The sequence below is a fragment of the Eutrigla gurnardus genome, assembly GCF_963514095.1.
Source record: "Eutrigla gurnardus genome assembly, chromosome: 2".
In the NCBI taxonomy this organism is placed as follows: Eukaryota; Metazoa; Chordata; class Actinopteri; order Perciformes; family Triglidae; genus Eutrigla; species Eutrigla gurnardus.
In genome coordinates, this window is record NC_139916.1 from 21574050 (window position 1) to 21596205 (window position 22156).

At 40.6% G+C, this 22156-nt stretch overlaps 1 protein-coding gene across 2 annotated transcripts in view; it reads right to left on the reverse strand.

Annotated features, from left to right (window-relative positions):
- Window positions 1-10315: 10315 nt before the first annotated feature.
- Window positions 10316-22156, reverse strand: part of mdfic2 (MyoD family inhibitor domain containing 2) — a 230463-nt gene continuing 218622 nt past the window's right edge. Inside the window, exons 2-4 of one of the 2 annotated variants that reach the window (XM_084037821.1) lie at window positions 18983-19204; window positions 12592-12807; window positions 10316-10584 (exon numbers count right to left, since the gene is read on the reverse strand). In XM_084037821.1, the coding sequence (XP_083893947.1) occupies window positions 10331-10584; window positions 12592-12807; window positions 18983-19079 (567 nt within the window). In that variant the 5' untranslated portion in view covers window positions 19080-19204 and the 3' untranslated portion in view covers window positions 10316-10330. Of the gene's footprint in view, window positions 10585-12591; window positions 12808-18982; window positions 19232-22156 lie in introns of those variants that run through there. The other variant, XM_084037822.1, reaches the window with a different exon arrangement.

A 22156-nucleotide genomic window follows, 5' to 3' on the forward strand; every position in this document is an offset into this window, starting at 1 on the left:
GCAACAGCAAAAGGAAAATGTCAACATGTATCTTCTAATAAGGGCTGGTAGTGCTGTGTGTACTTCTAACTTAAGATCCAAGACGATTTTCATTTGACTGATTACCAGGTGGAAAATCTGATTGTTGTTTTGCTTTAAAAGAAATGTAAAACTTAAACTGTGTCATGCATCACTTTACTTATTATAACATTTAAAAAAAGAATCTTAAATCTATTAAAATTAACAAGGACACCTTGTAGCTGCTAAGACAATTCAGAGACCTTGTGTAAAAATCTTTAATTAGCTACGTTGAGTTGCGCTTAAATGAATAGTTTGACATATGTGTGACGTACATGTACGCTAAATCTAGCCAAGAGTCGGATGAGAAGAATCATATAGTCTCACGTTGGTAGTGAATAGCCTATAAAGCTAACTGCTGATTTAGCTTAGCTTAGCTTATCATATGCCTGGCCAAACTTTTTGAATGCGAGCCATACACAGAAAAACGTGTCACAGGCCGAACAATAGTAATATGTTATGTCTGTTTTCAACCAGTGTGTTTCTAGACAAGACAATCCCATATGTATCTGTGTGACTGTATCTTTTAGCTTTACACTGCCTGCTAGCATTATATTCTTTAATCACCCCTTGACTTCTGTGGGGGGAAGTACAAATATTTCTGTTTCTAAAATATTTGGCATTCTTAAAATAGTAACCAATAAAGGAAAAGCCACATTACAGTGCACAGTGGCTTTGGTATGGATTAAACAGAATCTATCATGATATCAGCTGTAGAGGTGAGGGTAGGCATTATCCAGGCAGCGCTTCTAGTCTGAATGCTAAGCTAACTAGCTACTAGAATTAGCTTCATATTTTCCACACAGACACGAAAGTGGTATTGATCTTCTTGTGTAACTGCAAAAAAAAAAAAAATCAAATAAGAAAGGTAATATCCAAGATGTAACACTATAACTGCTCCTTTAAGACCGAACAAACCAATTCAAAGCTTATATCTAATCATGTCAGTTAATTCTCTTTTACAGAAGCATCTGCGCCAACTGTTGTCTGCTGTTTCGTTTTGATCATGAGAGGTTGCATCGAGTTAGATTAGTCTTTTGTGTTCTCGTGCACTTGACTCGCTGAAGGCACTGGATCATTGTCGAGCAATGTTTGTTATCTCATGTGTTATTCATTGAAAAAGCTGTTGTGCTGTTTGCTCTCCTCATGCTACGTGCTGACTTCACATGGGGTCACTTTAACTGGCTGCTGTGTGTACTCGGATGGATTGCCAATAAATATGTGCGAGGACTTCGTCAAGCTGCATCGCGTTCCCTTTGAATGCTTGTGAGGTGACTTGCACATTCAGGCTTTATTAAGAACTTTTTACCAACATCATGTTCCACATACTTTAATCGTGTCCCCGTTTAGTTTCTTGTTTTTACAACGCTGGATTTTTCATAATCAAATCAAAACATACCTGACGTGTTTTTCTTTCATAATTCGCCACGACTGCACGGACACAGATGTGTTTCTGCTGCATTGTCTTTTGTTCCTTTAGTTCACTGTTTGTATGAGATATGATACAGATGCATTTACCAAACACTGCATGTGATGTTTTTGTTTGCCTTCTACGAGATCTCAAGAGGTATCCAAAAAAACAACTCAAATGTCCACATCCTGTATCCACATCGTACACGTATCAGGCTTTTATTCAACGCTAATACTGAGCCGGGGAAACATTGCACTCCGAGTTCTCTAATTACAATGCAGCTAATGTGTTATTTCCTCCCCATGTGGGATTACTTTCATCTTTCCCATTAAGATGCACATTTTGTTTGGATACTCAAATTACAAACCCTATATTAAATCTGACTGTGCAAAAGGCATTGATCATAGCCCCGATAGCTGCACTCCAACTTTGATTTAATTTGCACTTCCATTAATATCTATGAGACGTCCGATTGTCGTCTTGGGCATATTGATGGTATTGTAAGCCCTGCCTTCATATAATGTTCCCCAGCGGCAATGAGGAAATGTTACAGAGAATTAGGCCGAGAAGCAGGCTCAGTGGAACTGGCACTGCAGTCGGAAATTCATTACCCTAATAAATAGAGAGGGGGATAAAAAGCAAGAATCTTAACAGAAATTTCTCTCTCCCTCTAACCACAAAAACACAAAAAAGCCCTCACTTTGGCCTGAGAGTGGGTGACTGTAACTTAGGTGCTTCTCATTATTGCTGGCTGTGCACCCAAGGGTCTTCTCTAGGGACCCTGAGAAGTCTTTAAAATGTGTCTGATGATGATTCAATAGAAAAGCAGTCGCTTTGCTGCCTGTCCATCATGAGGCTTTATGTCTACATACAGAGCTATTTGGATATATGTGTGGCTGCATCGCTTTGATCACTACAACAATGAGAATGCAGCCTAAATCTCATTAAAACCTTCAGAATAGAACAAAATGAACATCATTTAAAGAAAACACAATACAGTCGTAGATTCATTGTGAGTTAGATAAGTGTCAAGCCATGCTGATTTCGTATGTTGATTAATGAAGTGCCAACTGAGTATATGTACTGTTCCCTTCCTTTGTTGAAGACCTGACACGCTGTTCTCTATGGGGAAAACAGTACTGGAGCCAAGAGACGTGAGTTATGCTGTAATTAATGCAATCATGAAGATGAAAATAGCTGTTGTTGCGACTAGAAGGCGACAATGAAGAGCGTGTGAACCGTGCAGGAAGAAGATTCATTGTCGAGTGACTCCGATCAGAGACGACGCGGTCCTCCGAGGCCCTCGGCGAGGCTCAACAGTGTACCTTTCAGGAAGCAACGTCTTCTGCAACAAATATTCTTTGCTGCATTCCTCACTTCCTGTGTAGCATGGCTTTCATTCCAGCAGACACCTGCAAGCTTTTTTCAGTGGACGGCACAATTTCCCCTTTTTGTTTTTCGCAAAAGGGGGAGGGCTCGGCTTCTCTTACGATTCTGCCAGAGTGATTCATTTGCGGGTCATTAAAAAACTCGTCTTTTGAAAGCGTTGGGCTGCTCAGGTGGCGAAGCCTGTGCAGGGGAGACACGTCGTAAATAAAGGCCGCTACATTTCAAATGCCATAAATAGGGGACACCTAAGGACCTTGCATGATTGCAGACATCTAATCATTTAATTTATGCGTGTCTAAAGGAGCCCTCATTAACATTCAAGTAGCACTCATCTGTCTAGCGGGATCACTCCGAAGGCTGCATCACTCTCAGATGGAACGTATCTATTTGGGCAACACAGCATGGCTACACACTCAGCAAGCACCTTCTCGCTCCCCCCCCCCCCCCTCAATGTCATGAGAGACACAGCATGCAACTCTCATAACTTACAGTGTGTGATTTGTGACCCAGTGATTGTGTTGCTGTTAATGTGGAGAACCTTTTGACAAAGTTAAAGTCGTATTCTTGAGGTCACAGTCGAGCGCCAGGACTAACACTCCTGACTGTGTTGCTGCAGATCACTTAACCTTTTCTCAAAGCGCTCCAGGCAAAAGGTGCATCTCGGACCATATTTGCAGACGATCATCATCAGCTCTTTGATGAGGACAAGCCAAGCTTGCTGTGTTTATTTTTGAAGGCTGTCTGAAGTCTTTGTTAGCACGGCGATACTGTAACACACCTCAGTGTCTGCGCAGCAGATGCATGCATGACAGAAACTCAATAATAATTGGCGTGGATTGCTTTTGACACGTGCTGCTTGCTGACATCTGCTTTGTTCTATGGTCAGATTTCATATTTAACACATCAAAGAGTTGGGATACTTCACACTCTGCTAAGGACTGATAGCAAGTCTGACACTTTGCCGTTGGAGAGAGTTCGTCTCTCTCTCGTGGAGAATAAAGAGAAGTTGCGTTCGGTGAGCCTTTTTTTTTTCTTTCGTTCCTGCCAGATAAATTACGTTACATTCCAGGACTCTTTTTTTTTTTACAAGGAACGCAGTAAACACCACGGAGAGAGTGTCATGTTTACAGTGATAGTGAAAACATTTTTAACAACTGTCCCTTGCATGAGTAATCTGTACTGTAAGCATGGATTTCATAACTGTTGCTCTGGGCCTGACACTGTAGAAGTGCCTGTAGAATAAGAACGACTTTGCAGATGATTGACACCAGAGGAACAGTGAAAAATCCAAAAAGATTACCCCCCCTGATCTAAACAGCTATCATCTAATAGTTAGTTAGAAACCAAAACCAGGCACAGCAGGCCTGTCAAGTTTTAGGTTTCCCAACATGCCCAAGCCGCCAGCATAGTTCTGGACTCAAAGCGATACTTGGTCCTTAAAGAGTGTGGACATTGTGTCTTTTTTCAGCCTTTCTAAAACCCAAAACACAAGAGCAAAAGAGTTGCAATTATTTGCATATTCAGCTAACTAGCTAACTAGTAAGTAACTTGGGATCACTTCCAAGGCCAATAATTGCATATTATTAATGGACTACATTAATTTGTGATGTTTACAAGTAGCACTCCCACTGTGTTGTACTTCCAGCCAGGAAAGTTACTTTATCAGCCAACATTAGCAGCTCTGTCCTGCATGCTCTTTATATGATTTGGGGACGTTTTTTGTTGGATTGTCCAGGATAACAAACTGGCAGGTCAATTTACATGTTTAATACCTAGATCATTAAATGTGTGCCAGTGACGGTTTGGGCAAAATCAAGGGTTTCTGCCTCTGAACCAGAAGCCCTCTTTTGTTTTTAGTTTGAAATCAAGAGCCCATTGTTTCAGAATTGTGTGAGAACTTTCAGTGTTAAATCTGCCGCTGTTATCGTTGTAAACGAACGGAGAGAATGGAAAGCTTTATAGTCATCGACCAGTTACACACTATTAGCATGAGCCCTGGAAACGGACCGATCCTGAGTCAGTAGCTCTCATTAGGTGTGAACCCAGAGGGCTTGGAGAAAAGGGTGATGTGATAAGTACCCTCATCAGCCCAGAAGACCTGCAACACCCCCACTGTATAAGGTAGGGAAACGCAAGGCGGGGGCCCTTTAATGGCCCAGAGTTAAACACCACATTTTAGCTGAGGAGACGAGGAGTGAGAGAGGCATGCTCTTTCCTATAGGCATGATCCAGTAGCATTTTGATGTCTCTAACAAGAACACAATAAATTGTTCCTCATTATTCAGTAATTAACTCCAATGCGCTGGGTCCCCATCCCCCTGCACCACACTCTAAATCACCACCCTCCTCCCCGCTTCTCCCCCTGCTACACAGCTCTTTAATTTCCTCTATGCTGTGGGGGGTGGGAGCAAGACTGGGTGGAGGGGGGAGGGGGGAGGGGGGGGGGGCGTCAGCTTGAGGCACTCCATCATCCCCTTGCCACCCTCTTGTCACCCCTTCGCCCTGTCTGAGCCACACCCTCCTCCTCCTTCCAACCCTCCCATCCTCATGCCAGCTCCTCCACCAATGTGTGCTCTCCCTGCAGGACGCCACCTGGTTAAAGGAGGGAGAGGTCACCTGAGCCGGGATGACAGGCTCCAGTCACGTTCGACACAGCGAGCTCGCCTTGTGCAAAGCATCTAAAGCCCCCCCCCCGTTCTCTGTCATTTTTCGCGGGGGCTTTCCCCTTCCTCCTCTGCTCTTAATTGTTAAAATGAGGTCATTAATTGGAGGCTGAGTCAAATCACCTGTCATTTCAGCCGGGAATCATCTGCTGATTGAAAGGTATCATAAAAACCTGCCCAGGGCCTGTTTTTTAGCGGTGCCTGCTGGGAGCTCCCTATGTGCCTTGACGATCTCCGCCCATGGGCACGCGACTCACTTTACTTTCTCTGGCGGAGATTAGACGGGTAGTCTTGGGTGACACACATCCACGCGCGTGGCCCAAATATAGATTCAAGAGAGTCAGTGGTGTCAGGCGCAATTCCTGGAGGATGTTGTGGGGAGTGTTCGTTTTCCACTGTACTATTAACGCCCCTGACCTAATTGAGGATGATGCTCGCACACACCACTTCTCCATATGTGAGTGAGGTCAGGTTCATTTGAGGGGGTAATTGTGAAATTGGCATGTAAAATAGGACAATAGAACAAATGACAAAAGGAATGAGGACAGATGACAACATTTCTTCTAGATTTTTAATAAATGTAGACACGTCCCGCTGACGTAGCGTGGTAGTCTGCGGATAAAAGCAAACGTTATGGACGTGATTATGTTGAAGAACTGTGTTTACTGTCATCTAATGATAATTTGGTGAAGCTAAATGTTATTTTGCTCTGACGGTGTTGTGCAGCACGGGCGTAACTGTGAAAGGGGCTTATGAGAAACACATGCTTCACATATTTGAAGTGACGTCAGGCCGAATGCTCCCAAACATTCTTCACCTTGTGACAGCTACACTGCACGCTGCGAGGTACCGAGAGCGCTACTCTCAGCCACTTAAAAATGCTCCATTTGCTTAAGAAAATCACAGTGAAAATGTTGGCAATATTAACACAGAAAGACCATTAGAAAGAAAACATGCTTAAATAATTCTGAAGGAAGGAGCCACGCGAAGCTTTGGGACCCCCTTTTCCACATGGACTTAATCTTGAGGAACACTACATAAGATGCTGACAAACCCGCTGTTTGAAATAAAAATTCTCTAAACACATGGCATTAATATTTAATGGTGCTGCTTCCTCGGGAGGCCACTCTGGGCTGCAGCGCTGTGTCTGAAGGGAGACGGTATTAGTGCTGTGTGCTCTGGAGGAAGAGCAGCTCCGCACTAATGAAGCGATCAGGGCCTGAACTCTGAAGAAACCTCATATCCGATTAGTGAGCAGAGATGCATGTAAACACGGCCAGAGCGGCACGCGATTAGATCACTTTGTTAATGTGAGTCTTGTGTCGCTAAATACAACAAGCGGAGGAGCGGCGTTTTGAAGATTTCTCGCCTGCAACAACACATTTCACATTTAATCACTTCAATGTTAGTTTCTTTTTTCGACCCTCTGCACAAGTGTTTTGGATTAAGCTGCGTACTCAAACTAATGGGTTAACACTATGCTCTGAGCAGCCATTAAGGTGCATGGCATGTGTTGTGCAGCAGTGAAAACCACCTGACCTTGTCCACATCCGCTCGGCCGGGATGGGGCCGCATTTTGAGCCCGGCCAGTAAAGGACAGGCCATTTGGATGTTATTAAAAAAAAAAGCCAAAGCCCAGCTACTCCCAAAGCCATCAGGTAATTTGAAAGAGATCCAACGAGTTTAAGATGTGCAGATGTTTTCGCTTTAAAACTGGCATCTGTTTATGCAGACGCACTTTATGTTCGAAAAACCACAAAGGACCTCCAATAGGTTTTTATGGAGCAGTATCAGCTCCAGCACTCAGCTTTGTAATTGTGCTGCACCAGGTAATGAGAAAATTGGTCACAAGCAGCGTTCCCTGTAGATGTAACCCGCAACATACCATTTTGCACAGCATGGGCAGCATCTACATGTTTTTTTGGGGGGGGGTTGAGTATGTGCAGTGCTGTCTGAGCTCATGTGAGTTTAAAGTGAAATTAATATACAGTAATAGAACTGATTTCATGTAGAAAATAATTTAATGTCATACGGGAAATAATACGTAAAATATATAGAAGTTAATTTCTTCATATCTTCAGTTAGGACATAAAACAGTATCATGGTCGTATGTTAACCCTTTGTATGGGAAAAAATCTGTTTTTTGTTTTAAAAAAGAATTTTGAACAAAAATACAGTCTGGTTCTGATAATATAATAGAAGTGAAACGGCCTCTCCTGGAGCTGCTGATGATTTGCTGATAAAAACAGACTAATCCGTGTTTGTGCTGTGTAACTAAACTGCAACTTTCAGCACAACTGATCAAAGTATTACAATTAAAAGATGAAGGATTTGGTTTATTATCTTTGCAGCTGGTTTTAATATTACCTGTCAAACAACTTTTCATCCTCTATTAGAAAATACTATCCATGCAAAATACTAAATTTGATTTGTCTCAAGGCTAATTTCTTTAGCTAGCATAATAATATTGGCAAATATGTCGTGATATCATGATGTTAGTATATTCATATATCCGTGGTTACCATTTGGATTTATACGGGACAAAATTATGCTTTCAGTGATAATCAAGACCATTATTTACCTTCCATGTGCTGCTGTCACTATTATCTTCAACTGTGAGCAGTGGAAACTGGACCTTTTCATCAAAAAGGTAATCAGTTTCCTTCATTTCACATGCTGTCATAGATGTAACATGTTCATGAGTTAGTAACAGACAACGTAATTGGGGATGTTCTTAAATACGATAATAATGAAAAGTACACCTTCAAAGTACCACAAGACTTTAGGTTTTGTCTTTCATATAACAGGTTATGCGTCCTTGTCCACTGACAGCGAATGTCAGCCCTGCTGTAAATAACAGCTTTTTGAAGTTTTGTTTTTACTGTTACATTTCCACTTGCATTTTGGTGTGACTGATGCAATTACAGAGGAGATGCAATGGAGTATTTGCCTTTTGATGCCTGACAAAAAGGGGCAAAAAAGGGTAGGGTTATCATGCAGAATAAACATGTTGGTAAGCAGTAACACATGATGTTAACTGGCTAGCTTTAGTAGGTGTGACTGTGATATTTGTTTACCCCAATAATGTTCAACGTTGATGAACAAAGCACCTCTTATCTGGCTTTACAACAACGTACCGATTGTTGCCAGAGCTGACATGTGGCCACAATCTTCTTCAGTGTGAATAAAGTGTTGGTTTGTGTGAGAAGGAAATGGATGCCAGTTGTTTACTTTTTGCTATTCTCAAAGACTATTGGGTAAAATGTATAATAAAAGCCACAGAAATCTGTGACATCAATGAGAAGCTTCGCTGATGCTGATAACACAACCCTTTATTAAGTGCTTAACGTTATATCTTCCACTGACCCACCGAGGCTCAGAGGCCCTTTACAGTAATAGTTCAGGAGCAACTCAAGAATAAACTATTTCTGAGCTCCGGAGCTGGAAGATGTTAAGTGAAATGATAGAAAGACATGGGATATCTGCAAAATAGTGAATAATCAAATTCCCTGTGCATGCGCTTTCAGTGCGTAGTGACAACAGGAGACGGCAGTGCTTCTGACAACGGCACTATAATAGTCCCCTTGTTTGTGGAGTGAGGTTACTCTCTTGGTCTTTATGGCAGAAAACAAATGTTTGGTAATGGAAGATTATCCACTAACACTGCATTGTGTGCCTCGGCTCTCGCACTGACCTCTCTGAAAAACAGATGACGCTTAAGTACAATGTTGTCCTGTGTACTGTTCCCACGGTGACATAGCAGCCTCGCTCCTGTGTCCATTTCCCATTATGTGACAAGGACATATTTCAGACTGAAGTGATCCAAACAGCGATCCACCACTCGAGAGAACTGTCTTGAACAGAGGTCGAGGGGAGCGTCAAGGACGAGTGTCCTACAAATGCCATATCCAACAGCTCCTGTGTTTCCAGTGGCACTTGAACTGAAATAGGCACGCTCAACAGGGGACAGGCTTGAAGATTTTTTTTTCCATACTTCAGAAAGACTATCATGTCAGTGTGTGTGTGTGTGTGTGTGTGTGTGCGTGCGTGTGTGTGTGTGTGTGTGTGTGTGTGTGTGTGTGTGTGTGTGTGTGTGTGTGTGTGTCAACAGAGCAGCGCAGGCCTCTGGGCCAGTGTATTGTTTGTGAGGACAGTCCTCCCTACATAGTGATTTGGTACTGTGGAAATTCAAGACATTGCATTACTCAGTGTGTTAAGATATACTTTCATTCAGCATATGGTGAATGCTACAGCCATGATGTGTAACAACCAAGTAGAACAACGTTAGGGATAAAGAAATATTTATTTAGAAGGGTAGTTTGGGACGTGGATACATTGCGTTGGTAGCGATGTGGCAACAGTAGCGAGGCCGCGGTAGCGATGTTGTGGTAGCAAAATGTCAATCACAAGGTAGCCACGCCCCAAAAGCATGCCCTGCTTTATTGGACTATAATTTACTCAGTGAACATCATGCTGTACTGAAGAAGACTTTAAATTAGTGATTGAGACCATAAACTCTGGTTTCTAATGTTCACTGAGATAATAAATCAAGTGAGAATTAGCGTCATCCTCTTACAGACTTCCAAAGGAGTCGCCCCCTGATGGCCAGTAGAGAGAAGATGCTTCACTTTTCATAACTGGAGTTGCAACATATAGGTCACATGCATACACAGATTAATAATGCATATATTTATTGTCATTTTGATTTCACAAAAGTTGCATAATACAGCATCAACTTGTATGCATTTGTGTTTTACTTAGAAATCCTCCACTTCACACAAAACAGATCTGATCTGTAAGGCTTTCCTCACTAGTGATAGCATACTTCAGAAACCTCCATAACCAACTCCAGGCAGTCACCTAAATCATGACAGGAGCTAAACAGACCACAGTCCCAGTCCACGTGGGAGTCCTCATCGCTGGGCGTAGACTCCATTTCTGTGACGATTTGTTTGTAGTTGGGGAAGCATTGATGGACAGCTCTCTCACAGGAGTCAGGTACCATGAGGATCATATCATAGAACCGGCAGAAGAGACAGTTCAGGACAAATCCTGCACAGTCGACTGAGGGAGACACATACAGTCACGTTTAAGACATGTCTGCCTTATTATTTTTATTCAACAAGAAATAGTTTTGTAGTTTTTGTTGAAAAAACCTTTCCTCTTCACACATTTGCAACGACCTCTTTGAGATGACGTGTGATGAATTGTGTTTAAACCATATCTTGGCACATAAATCACCTTAGCTGCTCTTCACTTATACCTCTAACATTTTAAAAGCCTCCTTTGCTTCCTTTACGCATGCATAATTTAGGAAATCAAGCCTTGATGCCTCATGGAGAGACAAGCAAGAAAGCTGTTTGGAGGCGTAATCAATTACCAGAAGTCTCTCCTGTATACTTGGCCAGGAGCATTTCTAAGTTGCCTTGTGGTTGCAATGAAACAATGTGCTACGTGTCTTCCCAGCAGCCTTTGCCAAATGGTGCCCCCAAGGGTGCTATGAAGCATGAGATCATCAAATGACACTGACCATGAACAGTTACTCACCGAGGACTTGTTGTAGGAAAGTCCTTATGGCTTGTGCTGCAAAGAATTTAGTGAAGAGACACCTCCTAAAAGGCTGCACAATCCCTGTCATCTTTTTTATCTGCATGTTAAAAATACAGTTGGCAGCGGAGAATGGCTATATAAGGGTTTCGAATGAGGATGGATTAAGTTAATTCTCAAGTAATTCAGATGTATACCATTTCAATTCAAACAGTAAAACAACCACCTATTGGCGAAATGCTCTTACATTTCGTAGGGTCACCTGTAGTTGAAATGCGTATAAATTATATAAACGTTGCAATTTTACAATGCATAAATTAGATAGAATATCATGAATAAGTATGTATGTGTTAAACCAAGCAATGAGGGATTTATAAAGGGCCACATGGTGAGACCATCTGCACAAAAATGACGTTCAACTCAAATATATGCCAACTATTCATTGAGATCTGCTTACCTATACTAAGGGACAGATAAATAAACAATCATACAAGGCCATTACCTCATTGGTCAAGCTAATGATCCAATGAGACAAAGTAGCTACCAAATAAATAGCTAAATGCTATATTGAAGTGGTGTTGCTATCCAGCGTTTAGGACCTTTTTAAGGGGCGAAAGTAATACGAGTCCATCAACAACTATGGCAAATCCTTTGGTTTTATTCATTAGTTATTAAATGCGGCCAGTTTGTGACCACATGCCTCCTCTTACTTTTTCTCATCAAGAGCTAGCTAGCATTTAAATCTTTTTTTTTTTTTAAAGAAAATCTTTTTTTACATTTATGTGTATGGATTAACTGAGAAAGAAACAAATGATTCGTCAAATTGGTAACAATTAAATTAATTGGTGAAACTGAGTATGGTAGATGTATTTGTGCACCAAAAGCCAGCCTGTTTGCCTCCTGCTTCTTAATGTTATGCTAAGCTAGGCTAACAATGTTGTGAATCCAGTTCCATTCCTTAAATCATAGACATGAGGTTGATTCATTTCATTTCATCTCTTGGAAAGACAGCCTAATTGTTGAACTGTTTCCTAATTTACAACACTTACCACGTAATGTATATTTTCATTTTATCTTCACAAGTGCCTGAAAACATAAACAGTCTATGGTGTAATCACATATGCTGCTGCATCTATAGTAGCGAGTCAACTTTGGTGACCATTTCTTTTTTTCTTTTTCTTTTTTGCATTAGGGTTTCTCTTTTTTATGCTGTAGTTTCAATTTCTAAATTATTCACACATTTTCATAATTGATTATATGAACTGTATTTAAGCATTCTCACAGCATGGTGAGGGATACAGCTTGCAATTTGTCATTTTCTATTCTGTCTGTGGTCTGTGGAATTATTAGTCTGCATATTAATCATCGTTTATTTCATCAAAGCTATGTGTGGATGAAAAAGTTTATTTTATGACAGCCTTAGTGAGAGACTCAACACAAGATTCTCTCTGTTCATAATTTCAACAGCTGTGTGAGCAGCTAGAGGGCATCAGATGGGTGTGATGAAGTACTAGTGTCACTAACCTCCCATGTTGGTCTGCGCAGAAGAAGACAGAGAGTCGGTGGAGGATGCTGCAGTGGAAGACCTCAGGTACGTTTTCGAAGAGAGCAGACGGAAAGAAGAGCCATCAGATTCTCTCAGTCGCTGAGTGTCTGTGACTCCACCAGGCTCCCGAGACTCATCGTCCACCGAGGCGCCGAGTCTCCAGTCGCTTACTTGAGTCTCACTCGTTATCCTTTCTGTCCAAGAGACGAAGTGTTAAATAAAGATACATTCAGGTACAATTAGATAATTCGATATTAGACAAGATCATTGAGAATTTATAGAGCCCAATGCCAGCAAGAGCACAAAGGCCTCAAGACTGACACAATGGGTCACCTGTTTAATTGGTCTGATTTTTGATACTTTTAGGAACCGAATGAAACAGTACAAAACGACTTGACATGTCACAAGATGATCCGATGACACAACAGGATACAGCGCAATACAATATGACACAAGATGACATGACACAACATGATACGATACAAAACGAATCCTGGCCGATACGGCGTGATACAATATAAACGATAGGATACAATACAATATGTTTCAATACAATATAACACATCACAACACGATGCAAATTAATATGATAAGATACAATATGACACATTACAACGCAACACAATACAGAATGATACGGCTCGATACAATATAAGACATCATGATACGATACAATATGGCATTAAGCAACACAACACCATGAAACATGATGCAACTTAACATGATATGATACAATACGACAACACAAATGACACGACGCAACAGGATACGGGACGATGCGGCTCAATATAATATAAAACATCAGGGTACCATACAATATGACTCGATACAATATAATACAACGTAACACAATATAATACAACTTAACACAATACGACACAACACCGTATGACACGATACGATACAAGGCGATACAACGGGACATAACATGATATGTCGTGCCACAGGACAATACGATGTGACATAAGATACAATACAACTCAATACGTACAGCACAATGCAATTTGACAGAACGTAACACACAGCGTGACAATATGACACAACACCATCCGACACCATATGATACAACGCAACACAACATTAATCAATACAACATATTAGAACTGGAATAAAAAGATATAATAAACAATATGATACACTAATCCTGGTGTACAGGATTATCCATTTCTTTTCTATTTCTTGGTTGCAGATATAATGTAGTCACAGGTAAACATAAAATAATTGGGCTCTGGAGTAAGATAAGAGTTCTCTTAACTGGAGTCTGGGACGTCTTCTTTAGTTTAATAATGAATTAATTTAATTATTAACACAATAACAAGGAACTAGGTGACATTATAACAATGTAATAGATATAGAAATCTACATAATTGCAGAAACACACAACAGCTGAAATTCTAAATAATTTACACTTGGCTTTTCAAAGTTGATATTTTGGTATACAGCTGATTCGATCCGCCCCCAGTAGCTGAATTGAATTCAAATAGTAACCATCATCATCTTTAATTCTTCATGTATATAAAAAACTAATTCAGAATGAATGAATCTACAGTCAATTTTGTGGAGAAGTCTGCTCAGTACACATTGTATTTGTTATGTTTGTTAACTAACAGATTTTTTTGAACGTGCAGATATATAGCGGCGACATACTGCAGTTCTTGTTGTGCAGTTACCAAGCAGACTCCCTGTTGCCCACGGTGAGCACTGCACTTGCTGCTTCATTTTAAACATTGGGGTGTCAGTTTGCTCATGAGCATGTTGTATTGATACGGTACTCGATAAATCTTGCACCCGAAAAGTACGTTCACACCAAGGCTGCGGTCGAATAGTCTATTTTGCTGGAAGGTTCCTGACTGAAGAAGTGACCCGGAAGTAAACAAGTAACCGCCATGATAAGAGCTGTTCGGATTCTCTAAATGCAAAGGAAAGGAGCTCCAATGCTTCCTTTCAGAGCTCCTTTAACATAGGATGCAACGGACCTTCCTATACGAAAGGAAAGGAGATAACGCCGACCCACAATTCCTTGCGAGAGCAACATTTAAAGTGCCGCACACCTCGGCATGAAAACCAAACAATATGCTTATTTGCATATTTAACAATTACTTTCATGCAGACATAAAGTAATTGTGTTGATAAATGTGGACAGTGATAATAATTGATTGGTATTTTTTATTTTTTAAAATCATGTTACAAACGTTGACAAAAACGAAACTAAAACCACAAATGAAATGTAAATACAGCAACCGGTCAAACAGGAAGGAGGAGCTGCTGGACCTGAAGCCAGTCAGTGAACCAGCTGTTGATAAAACCAACAACATGGGGAGAAGTGGACGACGTGCTTTTTGTAGTCCATTATTGTAGTTTCTCCAGCGCATACGCACATCAATCACCGGTGCCGATCATCAGCTGTCAATCATCAGCGCCCGCGCTATAATGACGTAGCTTAGTGAAAGTCCGGTCGGATTCTCTGAGCACCGCGGTCGACTATTCCTAAATCCTTTTAAGTTCTCCTATCGCCTTTCCTTAACCCCGTGACGTTTTCACCAGAGGTCAAGGAATAGGAGTTAGGAATAGGAGTTAGGACCTCATTATTTGACTATTCGACTGCACCCCAAATGTTGTAAAATAAAAGGTGAATTTTTCAAGACTGTTATTTTAAGTGTTCATGAGCAGCTACAGTGTTAGCACAGCCTAACGCTGATTGATCCTAATTATTGTCTTGTGGATCAACTTTTTACTTTTTTACAAATAATCATAATTATGTAATTACCTGCAATCAAATCACAATAAAATAGTTTGACTTGGGCTCATGCTGCTAGTAAACCAGACTATGTGAGGCTCATTATTCACAGTGAATACAGCTCAATGAAATCAAGCATCTCTGGGTGATGTTATGAACTCAGACAGGACGCCGTTTGATTAGCCAATGTATCTGGGACTTCCAGATGTAGGGCAGCAATAGTGGCTATTTCAGCCATGATTGCTGAAACATTGTCTACATGGAGCCCCCCTAGACTGGGTGACGTGAATAAACCCAAATGGTCCGGCGAATATATACATCTGATGCCGGGGTCAAACTAGCACAAGTAGCGCAAATCATTCATCGTTCATGAAATCTGTGTTGTGTTAGCTTGCTTTGAGCATACCTGAAATGCTTTGGATCATGGTAGAATTTGGTTTGATAGGTGAGTAACTACAATACTGCAAGTGAAGAATTTGTTACCTCAAATGTGCCTGCAACGTGGTCCAGCAGCTTTCATAGTAAGTTCTACAGCTCATGTCTGGTTGAGTTTGTGTGAGCTTTGTTGATGTAGCTTGGTTTCCTCTGCTGTGTCTCTTGGTTGGCTATAGTGAGCCTTTGTTTTAAGAAACCTTTGGATATGTTACTTGGTTTATGGTAATTCCAGTTTTGAGTGTATTAGCTGGACATTTGTAAAGACAGAGCATGCAGTTTGCATTGTCTAGCTGTAGGCATTTGTTGTTGATGATGAGCATTAGCGCTAATTTTTTAGATCAACATCTCGATCTGTTGAACTTCATCTCCTGCTCATCATTCTCTTCACTGTTTAATAATTTTCTGTATTCTGCAACATCTGCATTTTGAGCTTCCTTTTATCAGTTTCTCATTAAATTGCTTTCTGGATCAAAGGTTGCTGGGTGAAGAATTGGATCTTGTAAGATGAGGTTGGAGGTTCAGGTCACATATGGAGGAAATGCAACACATTTCTCAAGTTATAATTCAGTATTGTGTGACCTGGTTTGATATATCAGTTTTGTGTTCCAGATTTCAAGGTGAATCCTTGTTCTCTGTCTTGAAGACTGTACTCACTCATTCACTACTCCCTCCTCACTACCCAGGGAGTTCTTTATAGAGGACTATATAGAGCACTATATAGTGAGCTCATCTGTAAAATGAAAATAACAGTGTTGGACACTACTTGAGTCATTTTCTCTGCACCTTTAATTACATCATATCTGTCGCACAGTGAAAAACCACATCAACGGTGGCTGGTGGACCATTCATAATAAATAAATATACTGATATATTGTTTTGTGATAAATACAATTAGTTATGTGATAAATACATCTAATCTAAATTAGTTGTTTACTTGCAATTTAAATTCCCTGGAGTAGTGATAGCTTGTATATATCTATGGCTTTTATTGTGAAACAATGTGGAGGAAATTTGCATATTTTCCAAAATTAATAAATTAATTCAAAGAGTCTCTACTCACATTAAATGTATTATTTTCATGGATTTGTCTCAATTGTGCTGCTCTCTCTATACTCTACTCTCTACTCTAGTCAATCTGTAATTTTAGCACAATGCATGACAGTATATAATAATCTGTGAGTGACCACTACTTTTCAAGTATGAATTCTGGGATACTTTGAGTCCACTATATATATAGTGTGGATAATTCTCACTGAACATTCAGACAGCACTACAACACAGTGAGCAGTGAGTGATTTCTGACAGAGCTCTGGCCAACCTCAGCAGGTAATCATCTGATGAGGGAGACTCACCTGAGCCTTCCAGGCTTTAAAAGCTGGTCCACATGCTCGTCTCACTCTATTGTTTGATTTTGCACCTTGAACACCTCCTCAACACACCTGACACACATCCATGCATGGATCTCCTTACCGACTTTGCTCTCTGCAAACTCGGTTGTTGATCTGAGTTAACTTAAGTTAAATAAGTGATGTTTGGTTTTAAGTGTAACCTTGAGTGGACTCCCTTTTCGTCACGTTCCCTGTGACAGTTTGTGAGATAAGAACCTCCTGTCTATAGCTACGAATAAAAACAGACTGGTGTCAATCTTCCCACCAAGAAAATGAATAAGTGCATTTCCCAAAACATCAAACTATTTCTATAACGTATGGGCAGGTAAGAACCTCAACCTCCACATCACATGTGAACATCACAAGACTAAGCCCCTATTGGTCCTCCTGTTAACACAAGCTTTAGAGTGGTGCTTCCTTGTGATTCTTTGTGGAGAAAAGAATGAGTGCTAGTCAACTAAGATTTTCTTGGTCAGGGGAAGCCCTAATTTGTTTTCCTGCCAACTGGAAACCTAAAAGGCCTAAGTAGCAGGGGGTACCATTGAACGTCTCAGAATCAGGAAGATGTATTGCTTTGAAATTATTGATCGACAACTGTCCATTACCTCCTGATCTTTGAGAACAGACTTGTGTCTTACGGAGGCTTCTGCTAATAGACTCCAAACTCAGAGCTCAATGTATCAAAATGTATGGCTTAGTACTTCAGCAGCGTTACATCCATAGTTGGCTTATTAGAAGTATATATGTTTACTCATTAAATTTAATAATCCCAGTCTACACCTGCTGAAGGTAGGCAGTGAATTTTAGTGTGCAGGAGTAGATCTGTTTGTTAATATCTGATTTAAATAGATATTAATGAATTATTTGCGCTGGCTGCAGACTGTTTACTTTTTCACCACCTATTCGAACTGAATTATTCACCATTCCTTTCTCTGTTTTATTTAACATTTAATGGCCAATGATTTATTCACACGCTGGACACATTTTGAAAGTTGAATAAACTGTATTTGTCTTACCTAAATTGTTGAAAGAGAGATACAAATGGACGTTGCTCAGGGCTGTATTGGCCGTACTTTTAAGATTTTATAAGCTGTTTTCTAATGCGTACGAAAAAACAAGGTTCAAAATAATCTCCCGTGTTTTAACCCGCCAGTTTGAGGTTTCCTTTCATTCCTCATTAGAATTGTATCATTTCTCTGTCATTGAGTGAGAAGTGTAGAAGGCGAGGGGTTGGTGTTTGAAGCACAACAAGTAAAAATGGACTTCAAATCTGCCTGTATATTTGAGCTGAGAAGCCAGTGGTGCTCCCAGGTTATCAAATGAATTAAATAAGAAGGGCAGCTGGTCCATGCCCATGACCATTAGCTGATAGAGAAATAAGGCCTGCAGGCATACTATGCATTTTTTAGGTTATGTTCCAGTGTTTCTCAGAGCCACTCAAACTCATTAGACACTGGATCTGAAAATAATATCACATCATGTTTTTGAATCAAAATGCACATTTGAATTTGCAGAAACATCGAACAGAAAATGTCAACACAATTTATAGAGTGCCTGAATAATTATATTTGTTTCATCGCTATGAAATGTGATTTGCTGGGGAAATTTTGAAACCGTGCAACAGTTTTGTTTTTGTTTTTGAATATCTCAAGTTGAGTATCTAGTACAATGTAGCAGTGAGCAGACTTGTGAAATTGGCTCAGCACCAAAAACAGGAGGGGCCACACTGACGACTGTTCATTATCGCAACAGAGATTTACAAGAAAAACAATACTGATCCTCAGATTTTGAGTCTGAGATTGAGCTTACCTCCTCTCACCCTCGTAGAGCTCTCCTCTGCGGTGTTTACTCCCCCTTTGTCTCTCCCATCGCCTCTCACAGCCATTTCATCTGCCATCTGGTCCATTGCATCACAAATAAAAAATGCACTTCTTATGACAAACCTGATTACCTCGAGCCAAAGCTATGTGTCTGCTCGCAGCTGAGGCCAACGTGACTTAACGTCAGACCCAGTGTTGCCACAGCCCTCGTCTTCATACACTCGTCAGCTCTCAGGATTAGATTCTCACGCAGCGGGCTGTGACATAGTCGTCTCGTCCTAGCTGTGGAGGCAGCTGTTTACCCCGGCCGAGCAGAGAGCATACAGGACAAATTATCCTTTACATTGCACAGGGTCCATTTGGCCTCCTGCCGGCTGTAGTGCAAGCCTCTCCAATGTTCCAATGACGTTGGCAAAAACACTGTGGATCCGCTCCTATTAAAACATCACCCGGACAAAGTCAGCAACATTTTTATTAGTTGGAGATATTCCTCTGTATGAAGTGAAAATGAAGCCAAGGGCAAATGCAGAGTGTCATACAATAAAAAGAAATGTCAAATTAAAACTGCAATTCCCTACACGAATGCATTATGAAGCAATCAGGACACTCTATGAAGATATTTTGTGGTGTTGCAGACAAGAGATGGAAAAGTCCCTGTTTTTCCAGAATAGATTACAAATATTTGACAGATACCGATTATTGTAAAGAAGACACACTCACCCATGCACACACGCACACACACACACACACACACACACACACACACACACGACATTTCACTCCCTCTAGGTCGTGATTGGGCTGAACATATGCATGAGGCAGCCAGTGCCAGTTTGTTTGTTGGGGCGAAACACGCAGTGAAACATGGATAGTGAGCTGCATTCAAATTCCTCCGAAATACAAGCCAACCAATTTACTCTAATTAGGCTCAACACTAGAGTTGCATTTTAATAGACGCCCCGCTGTGTTTGCATATGTTTAGAGAACAAGAGCCATGCTAATTGAAAAATTAAGATGTGAGAGTATTTGTCTACTGAGCTCCCACTATGCTGCACTCCGTGTAAATATAACTCCTGAAGAGAAGAGAGTGTTCTAGTGCTTTTTTCCCTTCCTCCTCCTCTGTTTCATTTCCTTTGTGTTGCAACGGTGATACAATGTGATAGATGAAAGACATATCAAGGTTGTGCTCTTGCGTTCTTCAAATGGCCTACAGTGGTGATGTGACAACACCACATTCTCACTCTGTGGTCTTGTTGTTTCTCACTGTCGCGGCATTTTTTTGTTTTTTTTTGTTTCATCGGTCGACGTCAATCACGCCGTCAGGGAGGTTCAGCAGGTTGAGCGGCTAATTCGGCTCCCATGGAAATGTGCTCTCGGTGGAACGGGCCACGCGGCCCTGCGTCTGCAGAAAAGTCACGGTGGCTGACACTTCACACCCATTAGAGCTTTCCCTAATGTAGAGTGAAGTGACAGCCCGAGATCAAGTTCAGGTACAAATTACGCTACATCTAAGTGGCAGCTTTCTAACCCCCTTCGCTGCACTTACACTCCACTCCATTACTTACAGTTGTAAACAGCTACTCATACACATCAGGCTTCAGTCTTGCTGTGTTTATGTGCTGCTTGTGGCTCTGAGGTTGAACCTGCTGCTCTGGTTTCTTCATATAAATTACCAGTTTTCTTTTTCTTTTTTTTTTTTTGAGGGGGGTTTCTTGCTTGTTGTTGTCAAGTGGAGCGACCACAAATATTAACCGATGATAATTTGGTTATAACCACACTGTGGCAGAATTATCTATAAATCCATTAGTGGCGCTGGGTCATCAGATTTGGAATTACTCTTTGTGTGTGCCATATTTCGGTCTGTGTTTTGATTTTGCTCATGTGCAACGAAAGTCAGAAAGAAAAAATATTTCCATGTTGCTGAAATAAGTATTATAGCTTACATTGCATGTAATTAAAATGACATGACATGAAAACAATGTCAACAACAACACCAATAACATTCCTCGTTAGTCTCTAGGCCACAACTCACAGACAAAGCAACGATCAAAAAACTTGGTTTAGGTCAAAGTAGTTGGGTCACTGTGAAACCCAAAAATGCCCCCAATTTAATGCAAATGCAAAATCTTGGTAATGCAAAGAGATCAAGTCAGAATTTGTGTAGTAAAAAATGTCCAAAAGTTTAAAAAATCATTGGCCATATTATATAAATTACTGTATTTAACATTGTTTCATCCTTTGCAATTACTAGCAACTGTGATGGTGAAGAATACTTGAGCTAATGCTAGCTGTCTGATCGACACCATGTTAGCAGGGTCACGCTAAAGCTGCAGGGAACATAAAGATTCATTTTTGGATTGAATTCACAAAGGTGTAATGAAATGTTAAAGAACCACATCCAATTTTTCATTTATAATAATAATAATACAAATAATAATAATAAAAACATTAACACACTGCAGCAGCATTCAACACTGTATTAATATTATGATCTTCCACTGAAATTAATTAATTGTATATGTAAAAGTATGTGTGCAACACACCTTCACAATTTGCGATACCTCAAAAACATCCAGTATGTCTCCAAACTGAAATCTCCATCTTCATCGGCATAAAGGCATAATTCAACTTTGTGAATGTCTTACAGAAAAATATGTTCCTCCTCTCATGCTGCCGTGTCCATTTCACCTTGGAAGGACCACTTAACATATACTCCATGCATGTGTGTTGTCGTGGCAGGTGTTTCCTTAAACTAAATGGAAATTGTGACTTTTTCTTTTTTTTCTGGTTTTTGTAAAATGTCTTAGTTTGTTGAACACGCTGCCAGTGCAGAGGTCCCCTTTGCCACTTAATGAGTTCCACTGAGAATAAGTGTCATAGTTGGCTCTGGTGATGAGAGCAGACTCCATGTCACCTTGAGGCTGGCTAACACAAAGAGAAGACGACTCTTGATGCCATATTCACTCTCCCCTCCAACAAATGCTTAACCCTGGTGGATGGACTTTATTTTTTCAGGCACATGTCATTGTCCTCACATAGATAAAAAGGTAAAATTCTAACATACTCCCTCATTAAGGCCATTTTACAATCAGTTTAGAAAACATTACAAAAATTATTGCCCAGTGGTTTTGCTTTATTTGCAACAAAAACAAACTAGTGACAG